Genomic DNA, 15,510 nt, shown 5'->3' on the forward strand with positions numbered 1-15,510 from the left:
ATGAATATTGAAGTCGTTTTCAACTTTGTTTCATGCATTGTTTTAGTTCCTTACTTTTCAAGATCTCTGCTTGCTGTCACCAGAGTACAGCTTGTTACAGTGTATCAGAGCTATGGCTTATAGCAAGTAGGGTCAAGGCAGGTCAGGTGAAAGGTCAGTATAGGTCATTGTTCCCTAGCTGTTATCTGTAAGAGGCTGTCTGGGCATGCTGGGAGTTGTAGTTTTGCAACAGCAGCTAATACTACTAACCATCTAATAGAGTGTTTCCCAACCAGTGTGCCTCCAGCTGTGGCAAAACTACAACTCCCAGTATGCCCGGACAGCTAAAGGCGTTAGCAGCGGATTTACTAACTATCTAATACAGTGTTTTCCAACCACTGTGCCTCCAGCTGTTGCAAAACTACAACTCGCCCCATGTTGGACAGCCAAAGGATTTAGCAGCAGATTTGCTAACATCTAATAGTGTTTCCCAACCTTCAGCTGTTGCAAAACTACAACTCCCAGCATGCCCGGACAGCCAAAGGCATTAGCAGAGGATTTGCTATCATCTAATAGTGTTTCCCAACCAGTGTGCCTCCAGCTGTTGCAAAACTACAACTCCCAGTAGCCCGGACAGCGAAGGCGTTAGCAGCGGATTTACTAACGTCTAATACAGTGTTTCTCAACCACTGCGGCAAAACTACAACTCCCACCATGCCCGGACAGCTAAAGGCATTAGCAGCAGATTTACTAACATCTAATACAGTGTTTCCCAACCACTGTGCCTCCAGCTGTTGCAAAACTACAACTCCCAGTAGCCCGGACAGCGAAGGTGTTAGCAGCGGATTTACTAACATCTAATACAGTGTTCCCCAACCACTGTGCCTCCAGCTGTTGCAAAACTACAACTCCCAGCATGCCTGGACAAACTTTGGCTGTCCGGGAATGCTGGGAGTTGTAGTTTTGCATAGTCGGCCGAACCTACTAACCATATAATAGTGTCTCCCAACCAGTGTGCCTCCAGCTATTGCAAAACAACTGAGCTATGTGTGTGTGTGTATATGTGTATATATATATATATATATATATATATATATATATATATATATATATATATATATATATACACACGCACACACACGAGTTAATAATTTGCAGTATAATCTGGAATGTGTAGAACCTGCTTTCCTGGATGACGATGGACGGATACAATGTATCACAACGTCACAGTCTGATGCATTGTTATCTCTGTGGATGGAGGCACCATGAGATTGGTTGCTCTGTATGTGGCCCCTGTTACAGATCAGGGGCCCCTCTATGCAGTCCTAGAGAAGACAACAGTCACTTTGTGAGATCCCTGAATATTATTCTTGTCTTGGACTTTGATTCTGTGGCGTCTCTTGAGGAAGTGGAGGTTGGACTTTACACCTGACTGGAATGTAATAAGGTTTTACAGGACAATTGTTTCTAATGTATAAATACATAGAGAACAGTCCCAGACTTTATATCACCCGCAGTGGGGGCGGCGGTGCGTATCCGAGTAATGGCAGGGATCCTGTGTTAGTATAAATGGGGCTAAACTTAAAGGGGTACTCCGGTGGAAAACTATTTTATTTTTTTAAATCAACTGGTGCTAGAAAGTTAAACAGATTTGTAAATTAAAGGGGGTATTCCAGGCAAAAACTTTTTTTTATACATCAACTGGCTCCGGAAAGTTAAACAGATTTGTAAATTACTTCTATTAAAAAATCTTAATCCTTCCAGTAGTTATTAGCTTTTGAAGTTGAGTTGCTATTTTCTGTCTAACTGCTTTCTGATGACTCACGTCCCGGGAGCTGTGCAGTTCCTATGGGGATATTTTCCCATCATGCAAGGGATATTTTCCCATCATGCACAGCTCCCGGGACGTGACATCATCATTGAGCAGTTAGACAGAAAACTTCAGAAGCTAATAACTATTGGAAGGATTAAGATTTTTTAATAGAAGTAATTTACAAATCTGTTTAACTTTCCGGAGCCAGTTGATACATATATAAAAAAATGTTTTTGCCTGGAATACCCCTTTAAGAACAAGAAATATTTGTGCAGCTCACAACCCAGTATCCGAGGTTAAATGCGGTTGATAAATCTATCCCCACCGATCAAGAAAATAAAGATTTAAAAGAAAAGTTTCAACCACACCTCAAGAATACCACCCTGGTGGGTGCACAGTGAAACAATGGTTTAGAAAACAGTTATGAATAGAGATGAGCGAACTTACAGTAAATTCGATTCGTCACGAACTTCTCGGCTCGGCAGTTGATGACTTATCCTGCATAAATTAGTTCAGCTTTCCGGTGCTCCGGTTGGCTGGAAAAGGTGGATACATTCCTAGGAAAGATTCTCCTAGGACTGTATCCACCTTTTCCAGCCCACGGGAACATCAGAAAGCTGAACTCATTTATGCAGGAAAAGGCATCAACTGCCGAGCCGAGAAGTTCGTGACGAATCGAATTTACTGTAAGTTCGCTCATCTCTAGTTACGAATAATGCAAAGTTTTATTAAAATTATTTACAATAATAAAAAGATAGTATAATGTAAAAAAAAACTCAATTCTAAAACATTTAGAGCAATACTAAGTGTGATTCTTAACCATTGGGCCCTAATTGTAGAATAAATTGATAATAATAAATGTAGCACTGATAGTTGTTTGAACATAAGCCGACTATCCGGAATTGGCTGTTGGTCCGGCAATTGGATGTCTGGATGTAAAGTCGGTCTCTATAATGGTTGGACTGGGCTGCCCATAGTCTTTGAAACATTAAATGGTTCTCACCGTGACCGCTGGTCCCGTACTGCGACAGGCCGACGATGGTATGGATTGCAGTTGTTAAATTGCGACCGGCGGCTTGGCTGCAGAACGTTATCACGGGTCCGTCTGGGAGCGGGGCTCTGGCAAGAGACTCCCACGCCGGAGGTCCGTAGCAGCGTCGTGTGGCTGTTATAGTATCGGACCCTCGCTGAATTACTCAGGACCGAATGCTCGTGGTGGTGGCAGCATGCATAGCAGGTCAATGCGCCCGGTTGGTGGAACTCCCGGCTGGAGCATCAGGTGTATGGGCGGCTTGTTTGAACGAATATGCCGGCTTCTGTATAGGCAGTGCGTCTCTGTATTGCTCTGTTCAGACAGGTACTAAGCCTAGACGCGTTTCAGGGTGCCTAAACCGACCCCTTCTTCAGTAGGCGAATTTGTGTATGACCTCTCTCATACACAAATTCAACTACTGAAGAAGTCGGTTTAAGCACTCTGAAACGCGTCTAGGCTTAGTACCTGTCTGAACAGAGCAATACAGAGACGCACTGCCTATACAGAAGCCGGCATATTCGTTCTGGTGCGGATGCAACAGATTTTTTTGTGCAATTTGTGCCAAATACAGTACAGTGATCCCTCAACTCACAATGGCCTCAACATACAATAGTTTCAACATATGATGGTCTTTTCTGGACCATTGTAACTATAAACCAGACTCAACATACAATGTACGACAGTCCAGATCTGCGAAACGTGTCAATGGCTGGAAGAACCGACCAATCAGAATGGGCATTTCACTGGTAAAACCCCTGTATTAGTGCGTGCATGTAGTACTGAAGTACATGCACTGACTGGTGTCTGGTAGCGCCCCCTACAGTACAGGGAGGTTTTACATGTTCTGTACTCTTTACCTGTACCAGGGTTAGCTGCTCTTTTGGACACCAAGTAAGGGGCGGCTTCATTTTACTTTTTTAGGATATTGCGTGTACTGTACAGGACCCTGAAGAAGCCTCCGTCCTCTACATAGACCAGTGTTTCCCAACGAGGGTGCCTCCAGCTGTTGCAAAACTACAACTCCCAGCATGCCCGGACAGCCGAAGGCTGTCCGGGCATGCTGGGAGTTGTAGTTTCTCAACAGCTGGAGGCACCCTGATTGGAAAACACTGATATAGACAGTGATTACAGCTCCCAGCAGATCTTTCTTACTTTTATATATAAGGATTTGCTTTATCTGTATTACTTATCTACTTATTTTTCTTTAATCCTCACTTTTTTCCTATTTTTAGATGACATTTTGGGGCTTCAGAACCAATTACCAGGTTTCCATAGAGTTATGGTCTCAACATACAATGGTTTCAACATGCAATGGTCGTCCCAGAACCAATTAATATTGTAACTTGAGGGAGCACTGTACCTGCCTTACATGAGGCGCGACTCTTTTATTATGCTTTTTAGGCCTTTTATAGACCTTTTTGCACCTGTATTGGCAAGAGGCGTGGTTCAGTAGAAAGTGGGTGCGGCTTATGTGCAACTCCATGCGCAAAAATTGTTGTGTAACATTAGTGGATAATGGAAGCCTGTAAACTACGCAGTGCATAAAAAAAAATATATAATTTTACATATTTGAAAAATGCATCAAAAAAAAAATATAATATCATAATACTTACGGTATTTAGTTTATATATAATATTGTTATTTTGTGCAGTTAGCATTTTAAAGGGGTACTCCGCTGCTCGGCATTTGGAATAAACTGTTCCGAATGCTGGAGCCAGCGCCGGAAGCTCGACATAGTCCCACCCCTCATGATGTCATAGCCCCACCCCTCATGATGTCATAGCCCCACCCCTCATGAAATCATGCCCCACCCCCTCAATGCAAGTCTATGGGAGGGGGTTTGACGGCTGTCACGCGCCCTCCCATTGACTTGCATTGAGGGGGCAGGGTGTGACGTCATGAGGGGGGGGGTGGGCCGTGATGGCATGAGGGGGTGGAGCTATGACATCACGAGCTCCCGGCTCCAGCGTTTGGAACAGTTTGTTCCATACGCTGAGCAGCGGAGTACCCCTCTTAACTAGATCACTTATTCCCTTTGAAAACAATTGCACGTGATTTTTTCTTTTTATTCTTGCACAATGCATTAAAAAAATATATATTATGAACATAACTTTACATTACGTATGCCTTTCTATGCGCTCCCGTGTGTCATTCATTTCAATGAGCCGACCGCAGTGAAACGTTCGGTCGGCTCATTTTTGCACCGCATGCGCTTTTTCTCCGGACCTAAAACTGTGGTCAACCACGGTTTTAGGTCCGGTTGTAAAAGCGCATACGGCGCAAAAATGAGCCGACCAGACCAAACGTTTCATTCCGCAGGCTCATTGAAATGAATGACATACGGGAGCTCGAGGTTTTAGCTCCCCCTGCCATATGCGCTCCCGTCTGGGAGAAAACATGAAGTGAACCCAGCCCTTATATGGTCTAAGTCCATAAAAAAATAATTAAATTAAATAAATATTTAATTAAAAATAAAAAAAAAGTGTGCGACAGAAAATAAGCCGACAAGTGCGACACATTAGTAAATCAGCTCCCAGATAAAGAGGAGACAAATCTAAAACACTTCAGAAAGAACATTCGGATGTTAGTAAATCAGGATCAATGTTTCTCTTCTTTTATCCCTGACCCATGAGCCTACAATCTAATCTCCTATCACATACAATGTATCACTCCCATCATCCCTGACCCCAGGAGATCACAATCTAATCTCCTATCATACAATGTATCACTCCCATCATCCCTGACCCCAGGAGCTCACAATCTAATCTCCTATCATACAATGTATCACTCCCATCATCCCTGACCCCAGGAGATCACAATCTATTCTCCTATCACATACAATGTATCACTCCCATCATCCCTGACCCCAGGAGCTCACAATCTAATCTATCACATACAATGTATCACTCCCATCATCCCTGACCCCAGGAGCTCACAATCTAATCTCCTATCACACAATGTATCACTCCCATCATCCCTGACCCCAGGAGATCACAATCTAATCTCCTATCATACAATGTATCACTCCCATCATCCCTGACCCCGGAGCTCACAATCTAATCTCCTATCATACAATGTATCACTCCCATCATCCCTGACCCCGGAGCTCACAATCTAATCTCCTATCATACAATGTATAACTCTCATCATCCCTGACCCCAGGAGCTCACAATCTAATCTCCTATCACATACAATGTATCACTCCCATCATCCCTGACCCCAGGAGCTCACAATCTAATCTCCTATCACATACAATGTATCACTCCCATCATCCCTGACCCCAGGAGCTCACAATCTAATCTCCTATAACATACAATGTATCACTCCCATCATCCCTGACCCCAGGAGCTCACAATCTAATCTCCTATCATACAATGTATCCCTCCCATCATCCCTGACCCCAGGAGCTCACAATCTAATCTCCTATCATACAATGTATCACTCCCATCATCCCTGACCCCAGGAGCTCACAATCTAATCTCCTATCACATACAATGTATCACTCCCATCATCCCTGACCCCAGGAGCTCACAATCTAATCTCCTATCATACAATGTATCACTCCCATCATCCCTGACCCCAGGAGCTCACAATCTAATCTCCTATCATACAATGTATCACCCCCATCATCCCTGACCCCAGGAGCTCACAATCTAATCTCCCCGTCCCCATGAGCAATCTATGTGTATTGGATTTGAGTGTGCTTTGACTTTGGGGCACCTACTAAAAAAGTGAAATAATTCACACTCCCTACAGAGGTGACCCCCGATCTGGATTCCATAGGACAGTTTTTCCCAACCAGAGTGCCTCCAGCTGCTGCAAAACTACAACTCCCAGCATGCCTGGACAGCCGAAGGCTGTCCAGGCATGCTGAGAGTTGTAGTTTTGCAGCAGCTGGAGGCGCCCTGGCTGGGAAACATTGCCATAGGGACTATTATGTGATGTATTTATATACAATTGATTCATATATTATTCTTTCCTTTTGTAGCTATACATCGAGCAGAGTCATGGAGGACCCTGGTGGTCATCCTCAGGACAGCCTGCCCCCCTCCTCTGATGAGCAGCCCCCTCCTGATGGATATAACCAAGAATCAGAAGCGCAGGCCGAACCAGAGATCACTCCGGAAAGTGAAGAGTTAACTCAGGAGCAGCTTGGCCTTGTGACCCCTCAATCACAGGACCCCCAGGTGACCTCTGACCCTACAGAGTCCCTCCAGACTGACCCCTCTGCCCCCCATTTCTCAGAACCTGCAGAACATGTAGCTGCTACACCTCAAACCTCAGACGCCGGGGAATCTAATACTGTGACCCCAGAAATCTCCCTGATCCAGGGCGATCCAAAAATGAAGGACGATCCCAAGGAAAACCTGGAGACGGAGATCTCCTTAGATACAATCAGCACCAAAGATCTTCTATCCAAGATTCACCTCCCGCCGTCCCAGGAGACTTTACTGGATGAGATAGAGACTGAACTGAGCGGCTCACTGGTGGACTACAAGTTACATAATGGAATGAATAAAGCTGGGTTAACCCTTAATATGCTGGAGCAATGTGTTCATGAAAAGTATCTACAACAGGAAAACACTATAAAAAGGTAAAGCTTTCCCTGAGTTTATATCCTGTATTATACTCCAGAGCTGCACTCACTATTCTGCTGGTGAGGTCACTGTGTACATACATTACATTACTTATCCTGTACTGATCCAGAGTTATACCCTGTATTATACTCCAGAGCTGTACTCACTATTCTGCTGGTGAGGTCACTGTGTACATACATTACATTACTTATCCTGTACTGATCCTGAGTTATATCCTGTATTATACTCCAGAGCTGCACTCACTATTCTGCTGGTGAGGTCACTGTGTACATACATTACATTACTTATCCTGTACTTATCCTGAGTTATATCCTGTATTATACTCCAGAGCTGTACTCACTATTCTGCTGGTGAGGTCACTGTGTACATACATTACATTACTTATCCTGTACTTATCCTGAGTTATATCCTGTATTATACTCCAGAGCTGTACTCACTATTCTGCTGGTGAGGTCACTGTGTACATACATTACATTACTTATCCTGTACTGACCCTGAGTTATATCCTGTATTATACTCCAGAGCTGTACTCGCTATTCTGCTGGTGAGGTGACTGTGTACATACATTGCATTACTTATCCTGTACTGATCCTGAGTTATATCCTGTATTATACTCCAGAGCTGTACTCACTATTCTGCTGGTGAGGTCACTGTGTATATACATAACATTACTTATCCTGTACTGATCCTGAGTTATATCCTGTATTATACTCCAGAGATGTACTCACTATTCTGCTGGGGAGGTCACTGTGTACATACATTTCATTACTTATCCTGTACTGATCCTGAGTTATATCCTGTATTATACTCCAGAGCTGTACTCACTATTCTGCTGGTGAGGTCACTGTGTATATACATTACATTACTTATCCTGTATTATACTCTAGGATGTAAACATTTTTAGTTGGGCCCCGGCTGCCATTATCTTTGTCATTGTGACCTACAGAGAAGATGCAAATGTCCGGTGCTTTACATGCAGTGGACACAATGAGATGTGATCGGCCGTATGCAAAGCAAATATTAGACTACTTCAGAGTAATACAAACAATATCCCAGTCACCTAGTAACCTTTACTTAGATTTGTATTAGCCTCACTGATTGTATAAACAATAATGTTACTTATTCAAAGAATAAAAACTAAAATTAGTGTCCTGTATTATTACCATCTTTGCTTTAATAGTGCTCCTTGTATATAGGAATTAATTAAACCTTTATACTGCCCCTATGTAGAATAATATAACTACTATAATACTGCTCCTATATACAAGAATATAACTACTATAATACTGCCTCCTATATACAAGAATATATCTACTATAATTCTGCTCCTATATACAAGAATATAACTACTATAATACTGCTCCTATATACAAGAATATATCTACTATAATTCTGCTCCTATATACAAGAATATAACTACTATAATACTGCCCCTATATACAAGAATATAACTACTATAATACTGCCTCCTATATACAAGAATATAACTACTACAATACTGCCTCCTATATACAAGAATATAACTACTATAATACTGCCTCCTATATACAAGAATATAACTATTATAATACTGCTCCTATATACAACAATATAACTACTATAATACTGTCTCCTATATACAAGAATATAACTACTATAATATTGCTCCTATATACAAGAATATAACTACTATAATACTGTCTCCTATATACAAGAATATAACTACTATAATATTGCTCCTATATACAAGAATATAACTACTATAATACTGCCCCCTATATACAAGAATATAACTACTATAATACTGCCCCCTATATACAAGAATATAACTGCTATAATACTGCTCCTATATACAAGAATATAACTACTATAATACTGCTCCTATATACAAGACTATAACTACTATAATGCTGCTCCCATATACAGGAATATAACTACTATAATACTGCCTCCTATATACAAGAATATAACTACTATAATACTGCCTCCTATATACAAGAATATAACTACTATAATATTGCTCCCTATATACAAGAATATAACTACTATAATACTGCTCCTATATACAAGAATATAACTACTATAATACTGCCTCCTATATACAAGAATATAACTACTATAATACTGCTCTTATATACAAGAATATAACTAATATAATACTGATTCTATATACAAGAATATAACTACTATAATACAGCCCCCTATATACAAGAATAGAACTACTATAATACGGCTCCTATATACAAGAATAGAACTACTATAATACTGCCTCCTATATACAAGAATATAACTACTATAATACTGCCTCCTATATACAAGAATATAACTACTATAATATTGCTCCCTATATACAAGAATATAACTACTATAATACTGCTCCTATATACAAGAATATAACTACTATAATACTGCCTCCTATATACAAGAATATAACTACTATAATACTGCTCTTATATACAAGAATATAACTAATATAATACTGCTTCTATATACAAGAATATAACTACTATAATACAGCCCCCTATATACAAGAATAGAACTACTATAATACGGCTCCTATATACAAGAATAGAACTACTATAATACTGCCTCCTATATACAAGAATATAACTACTATAATACTGCTCCTATATACAAGAATATAACTACTATAATACTGCTCCTATATACAAGAATATAACTACTATAATATTGCTCCTTTATACAAGAATATAACTAGTATAATTCTGCTCCTATATAAAAGAATATAACTACTATAATACTGCTCCTATATACAAGGATATAACTACTATAATGCTGCTCCTATATACAAGAATATAACTACTATAATACTGCTCCTATATACAAGAATATAACTACTATAATATTGCTCCTTTTATACAAGAATATAACTACTATAATATTGCTCCCTATATACAAGAATATAACTACTATAATACTGCTCCTATATACAAGAATATAACTACTATAATACTGCCTCCTATATACAAGAATATAACTACTATAATACTGCCCCTATATACAAGAATATAACTACTATAATACTGCTCCTATATACAAGAATAGAACTACTATAATACTGCTCCTATATACAAGAATAGAACTACTATAATACTGCTCCTATATACAAGAATATAACTACTATAATACTGCTCCTATATACAAGAATATAACTACTATAATACTGCCTCCTATATACAAGAATATAACTACTATAATACTGCTCCTATATACAAGAATAGAACTACTATAATACTGCTCCTATATACAAGAATAGAACTACTATAATACTGCCTCCTATATACAAGAATATAACTACTATAATACTGCCCCTATATACAAGAATATAACTACTATAATACTGCTCCTATATACAAGAATATAACTACTATAATACTGCCTCCTATATACAAGAATATAACTACTATAATACTGCCTCCTATAAACAAGAATAGAACTACTATAATACTGCTCCTATATACAAGAATAGAACTACTATAATACTGCTCCTATATACAAGAATAGAACTACTATAATACTGCTCCTATATACAAGAATAGAACTACTATAATACTGCTCCTATATACAAGAATATAACTACTATAATACTGCTCCTTTTATACAAGAATATAACTACTATAATATTGCTCCCTATATACAAGAATATAACTACTATAATACTGCTCCTATATACAAGAATATAACTACTATAATACTGCTCCTATATACAAGAATATAACTACTATAATATTGCTCCTATATACAAGAATATATCTACTATAATACTGCCTCCTATATACAAGAATATAACTACTATAATACTGCTCCTATATACAAGAATATAACTACTATAATACTGCTCCTATATACAAGAATATAACTACTATAATACTGCTCCTATATACAAGAATATAACTACTATAATACTGCTCCTATATACAAGAATATAACTACTATAATACTGCTCCTATATACAAGAATATAACTACTATAATACTGCCTCCTAATATGGATATGATTAAAATAATCTTTCTATCTGGCATCTTTGGTCTTTTTGTAAATTTACATTTTTCTGATTACTTTTGTATTTTAGGTTAATTGAGGAGAACCAGAAGCATCATCAGCTGATCCTGGATATCTGCTCTGAGAAGGATCATCTAAGAGAAGACCTGAAGAATCGAGGGGAGACCGAGCTCCAGCACCTGAACACCATCAGGCAGGTAGGAGTCTGCAGGTCATTAACATTATATAGAAGTCGACTATCTCCTGTATATGGGGCCGTCCTGGATGAGCCGGCTGCTTGGATTGTAACACGATCGATCCTTTCCTCCTGATTTAGATGGGAGATCAGACACCTGACTGTGGCCTCAATATTAACATACTACTGACATTTATCTTATGTACATCAGAGGTAGAGATGAGCGAACTTACAGTAAATTCGATTCGTCAAGAACTTCTCGGCTCGGCAGTTGATGACTTTTCCTGCGTAAATTAGTTCAGCTTTCAGGTGCTCCGGTGGGCTGGAAAATGTGGATACAGTCCTAGGAAAGAGTCTCCTAGGACTGTATCCACCTTTTCCAGCCCACCGGAGCACCTGAAAGCTGAACAAATTTATGCAGGAAAAGTCATCAGTTGCCGAGCCGAGAAGTTCGTGATGAATCTAATTTACTGTAAGTTCGCTCATCTCTAATCAGAGGTTAGTGTAGGGTCATAAATCGAGATTTTCCTAGCTGGTGATGGAAAATATAAGTTATATGAAAACAGGAGGCGAGTATCTTATGCATTAATCTTTCTTTATTAATGCCCATAGCAGAAAACAATCTTCATTTATGTAATTCAAACAAAAAAACTACAAATCCCAGCAGCCCTTTCAGTCCTGGTTGCCACTCCTAGCCAAGTGGCTCCTATATAAAGGACTGCCTTAGTAAGACTCTTCCTCTTTCTTGAAGCGGAATCCAGACTCATAAGAGCCACGAACCCTTTCTAGATTTCGGTACCGCAACTCGGGTCCTCGGCCAGCCGGCCTATCACCTTCCGACTCCAGGTTTGCAACGATGAAACATTTGTGGAACCTTGTCACCAACGACACTCCAACAGGGATGTCCGGAAGTTAAACTTCGTCCCAACGGGGACCCAGGAACAAACAGGTTATCCGCAAACAGGAACTCTCCATCGTAGTTCAATACCCTGAAAGACGACAAAAAGTCGTAATAGGGTGGGTAGGGAGGGAAGATACTCGCCTCCTGTCTTCATATAACTTATATTTTCCGTCACCAGCTTGGAAAATCTCGATTTATATATCAGACAGGAGGCTCATATCTTATGCAAGTTTAAAGCTGCATCCATAACATGAACAGTAAATGTAAGAACGAGTAAGATCAAAGGACAGACATAGAGACATGATCCTCCGGCCTAAAATAAAATTGACGAAAGGTCGACTCCGAAGACCAATCTGCTGCTAGAAGAAGGTCGGACAGCGAACCCCCAGAAGTGGGCGCCAAAAAGGGATATATCCATCACCGACCTCACCCATCTGGCCAGTGTGGCCGAGGACACAGGATGGTGTGGTTGAACATATGAAACAAGTAACTGTGAATTTGATAGGAGTTCTTCTAGTTCCATGTCTATGAGGCGTACATTCGGAGGTGAAAAATGAATGGGATGCGGTCTGAAATTCATGACCGGTTCCGAGAGAAAATCTATGTGATAGCCCGCTACCGCCGCTAGTATCCAAGCGTCTGCTGTAATCGTGGACCAGACGTGGGTAAAATACTGCAGCCTGCCCCCCACAGGTATGTGTGTGTGGTAATGTGGCATCATACTCACCAGTGGACGGACGAGATCTAGGGAATCCTCTGCCTCCACGTCCCCTCCAAGGGCGTCCTCGTGGGGGGAAGAAAGGGGCTGGTTGTGCCACAGGGATTGTGTATTGCTGCTGTGCGGTAGCGTAAGGCTGAGCGGGGGGTCTGGGGTAAGCCCTGTAATAATTTTTGCGGCCGGCAGAGCGACCCCTTCCTCTGCCGGCCTTTTGAAAAACCTTAGTCCCAGCACCGGACTTTTTAAGGGAGGATTGTGCCTTATCAAGACTGGTGAAAAGACTTACGAACTTATTAATATTTTTTATTAGGTCCTCCCCAAACAGAAGGCCTTCAGCTGAAGGGCCAGGTTCCGTCTCAGCCAAATGAGATAACTGGGGGGTCGAGCCTCATTAATATCGACCTGCGGCGCTCGGTAGAGCATGTTGTATTTGCCGAACCTAACAGGCAGATGGCCCGTTGTGCCCAACCCCTTAACTGGGTCAAGTCCACGGGTTCGTCCGTGGAAGCTGCCTGTTCTGAGAGATTTAATATTTTGTGAGTGGGCCCAACAAATCTAAAATGCGATCTTGTATCGCCTTGAATTAGCGTTCAATACCTTTTTTGGCATATTTGCCGGATTTCATCAGATACTTTAGGAGTACTGGATCGATTTCAGGTGTGTGGGTCACCTTTTTAGGTACAAATGGCCTGGGGCATTCCGCCCTCAGTTTGTTTCTATTGACCCTATCCAGAGTTCTCCGAGTCCAGTATTCCACATAGTGTGAAACTTGTGGTAGGGGTGTCCAGTCACCGGACCGTGGGTGTGATATGGCGTCCGGGCTGAAAAATGGCTCCCCTAGGGAGTCTAATATGGCCTCAGAAGGCAAATCTGGATCGACCTCTTTCGGGTCCGATATAAGCCCAGCTTCCTCAATCTCCGAGTCAGAATCTGTGGTCACTGCCACCTCGGATCCGTCAGAAGATTCGTCATTAGACGCATCATTAAAGGAGCTCGGCTTAGTTCGCCTAGCAGACCTAAGGCGTTTGTGTGGTATCTCCTTGTGAGTCAAGGGTCGCTGAGGATTCTGCTCAGGAAAGCTGGGTTGACCGGCCGTGTCGGGTCCAGTCTCATGCATTAATTCTACTTCCCCTGCCGGGGAGTCGTGATTCGCAGTGAGGTGTCTGCGTTTAAAAGGAGCTTTCCCCTTCTTTATTATACCCTCAGACACTTTGGAAGTGGTAGGGTTAATGGAGGTAGAAGGGTCAGCAGCAGAGGACAGCGCAGCTCGGACAGATCTGGTGATAAGGTCCTGGATTTGTGCAGCTGTAAGTAATTGGGAGGAATCAGATGGAAAGGAATCCTCTGTCATCACCCTGGGAGTGTTATTACTTTCCTCTGCCATATTAATTAGAGTCTAGTATTAGGCTCACTAAATAAGCACTAATTGAGTGAAGACAGTATAGAGTTAATTAACGTGCAGAGCTGGAGGGATTATTGATCCCAAATCAGCACACTATTAAAAGGTAACTCACTAAGTTAGGGACAACCTGCAGATACCGCTCTCCTCACCGCTCGCAGCAGACTGACGATGCGGTGAAGAGGAGGTATTAACTACAGTGTTCGCAGCCGTAATCTCGCGATGTTACGGCTGAGAACACTGTGATAGGTCAGCAAAGGACCGCGCGTCACAGAAGGCCCTGCTCCCTCCGAGCCCGCGCGCCGTAGCCGCGGAGGGAAGAAGAAGGTGGGGGGGGGAAAGACGCTCAGAAATGGCGTCTAAGGTAAGAGAAGGGAAAAGAAAAATGGATCGGGAGGGAGGCGCCGAACGCAGGAATGAGCGGACTGCAGCCACTGCTCCCGGAAATAGCAGAGGCAAACAGCTCCAAAGGAAAAAGAGAGAGAAAGATGAAAAAATAATTATATATCTCTATATATATATATATATATCTATATATATATCTATCTATCTATCTATCTATCTATCTATCTATCATCTATCTATCTATCATCTATCTATCTATCTATCATCTATCTATCATCTATCTAATATATATATGAGAGAGAGAGAGAGAGTTAAATAAGTAAAACGGAGAGTATGAGACGAATGAAATAGAAGAATCTATAATGTGTAAACACAAAACAGACGGACTATAGTAAAATGTAAGTAATACTTATCTTATCTCTGCCATGAGCAGAAAGAAAGAGGAAGAGTCTTACTAAGGCAGTCCTTTATATAGGAGCCACTTGGCTAGGAGTGGCCACCAGGACTGAAAGGGCTGCTGGGATTTGTAGTTTTTTTTGTTTGAATT

General features: G+C 41.2%; 1 protein-coding gene across 1 annotated transcript in view; it reads left to right on the forward strand.

The window, feature by feature from the left end:
• Positions 1-15,510, forward strand: part of CCDC186 (coiled-coil domain containing 186) — a 64,566-nt gene that overhangs the window by 23,132 nt on the left and 25,924 nt on the right. Inside the window, exons 3-4 of the mRNA XM_056532277.1 lie at positions 6,814-7,419; positions 11,496-11,622. Of these exons, the coding sequence (XP_056388252.1) occupies positions 6,833-7,419; positions 11,496-11,622 (714 nt within the window). The 5' untranslated portion in view covers positions 6,814-6,832. The remainder of the gene's footprint in view (positions 1-6,813; positions 7,420-11,495; positions 11,623-15,510) is intronic.

Source organism: Hyla sarda, chromosome 7 (genome assembly GCF_029499605.1).
Source record: "Hyla sarda isolate aHylSar1 chromosome 7, aHylSar1.hap1, whole genome shotgun sequence".
NCBI lineage: Eukaryota > Metazoa > Chordata > Amphibia > Anura > Hylidae > Hyla > Hyla sarda.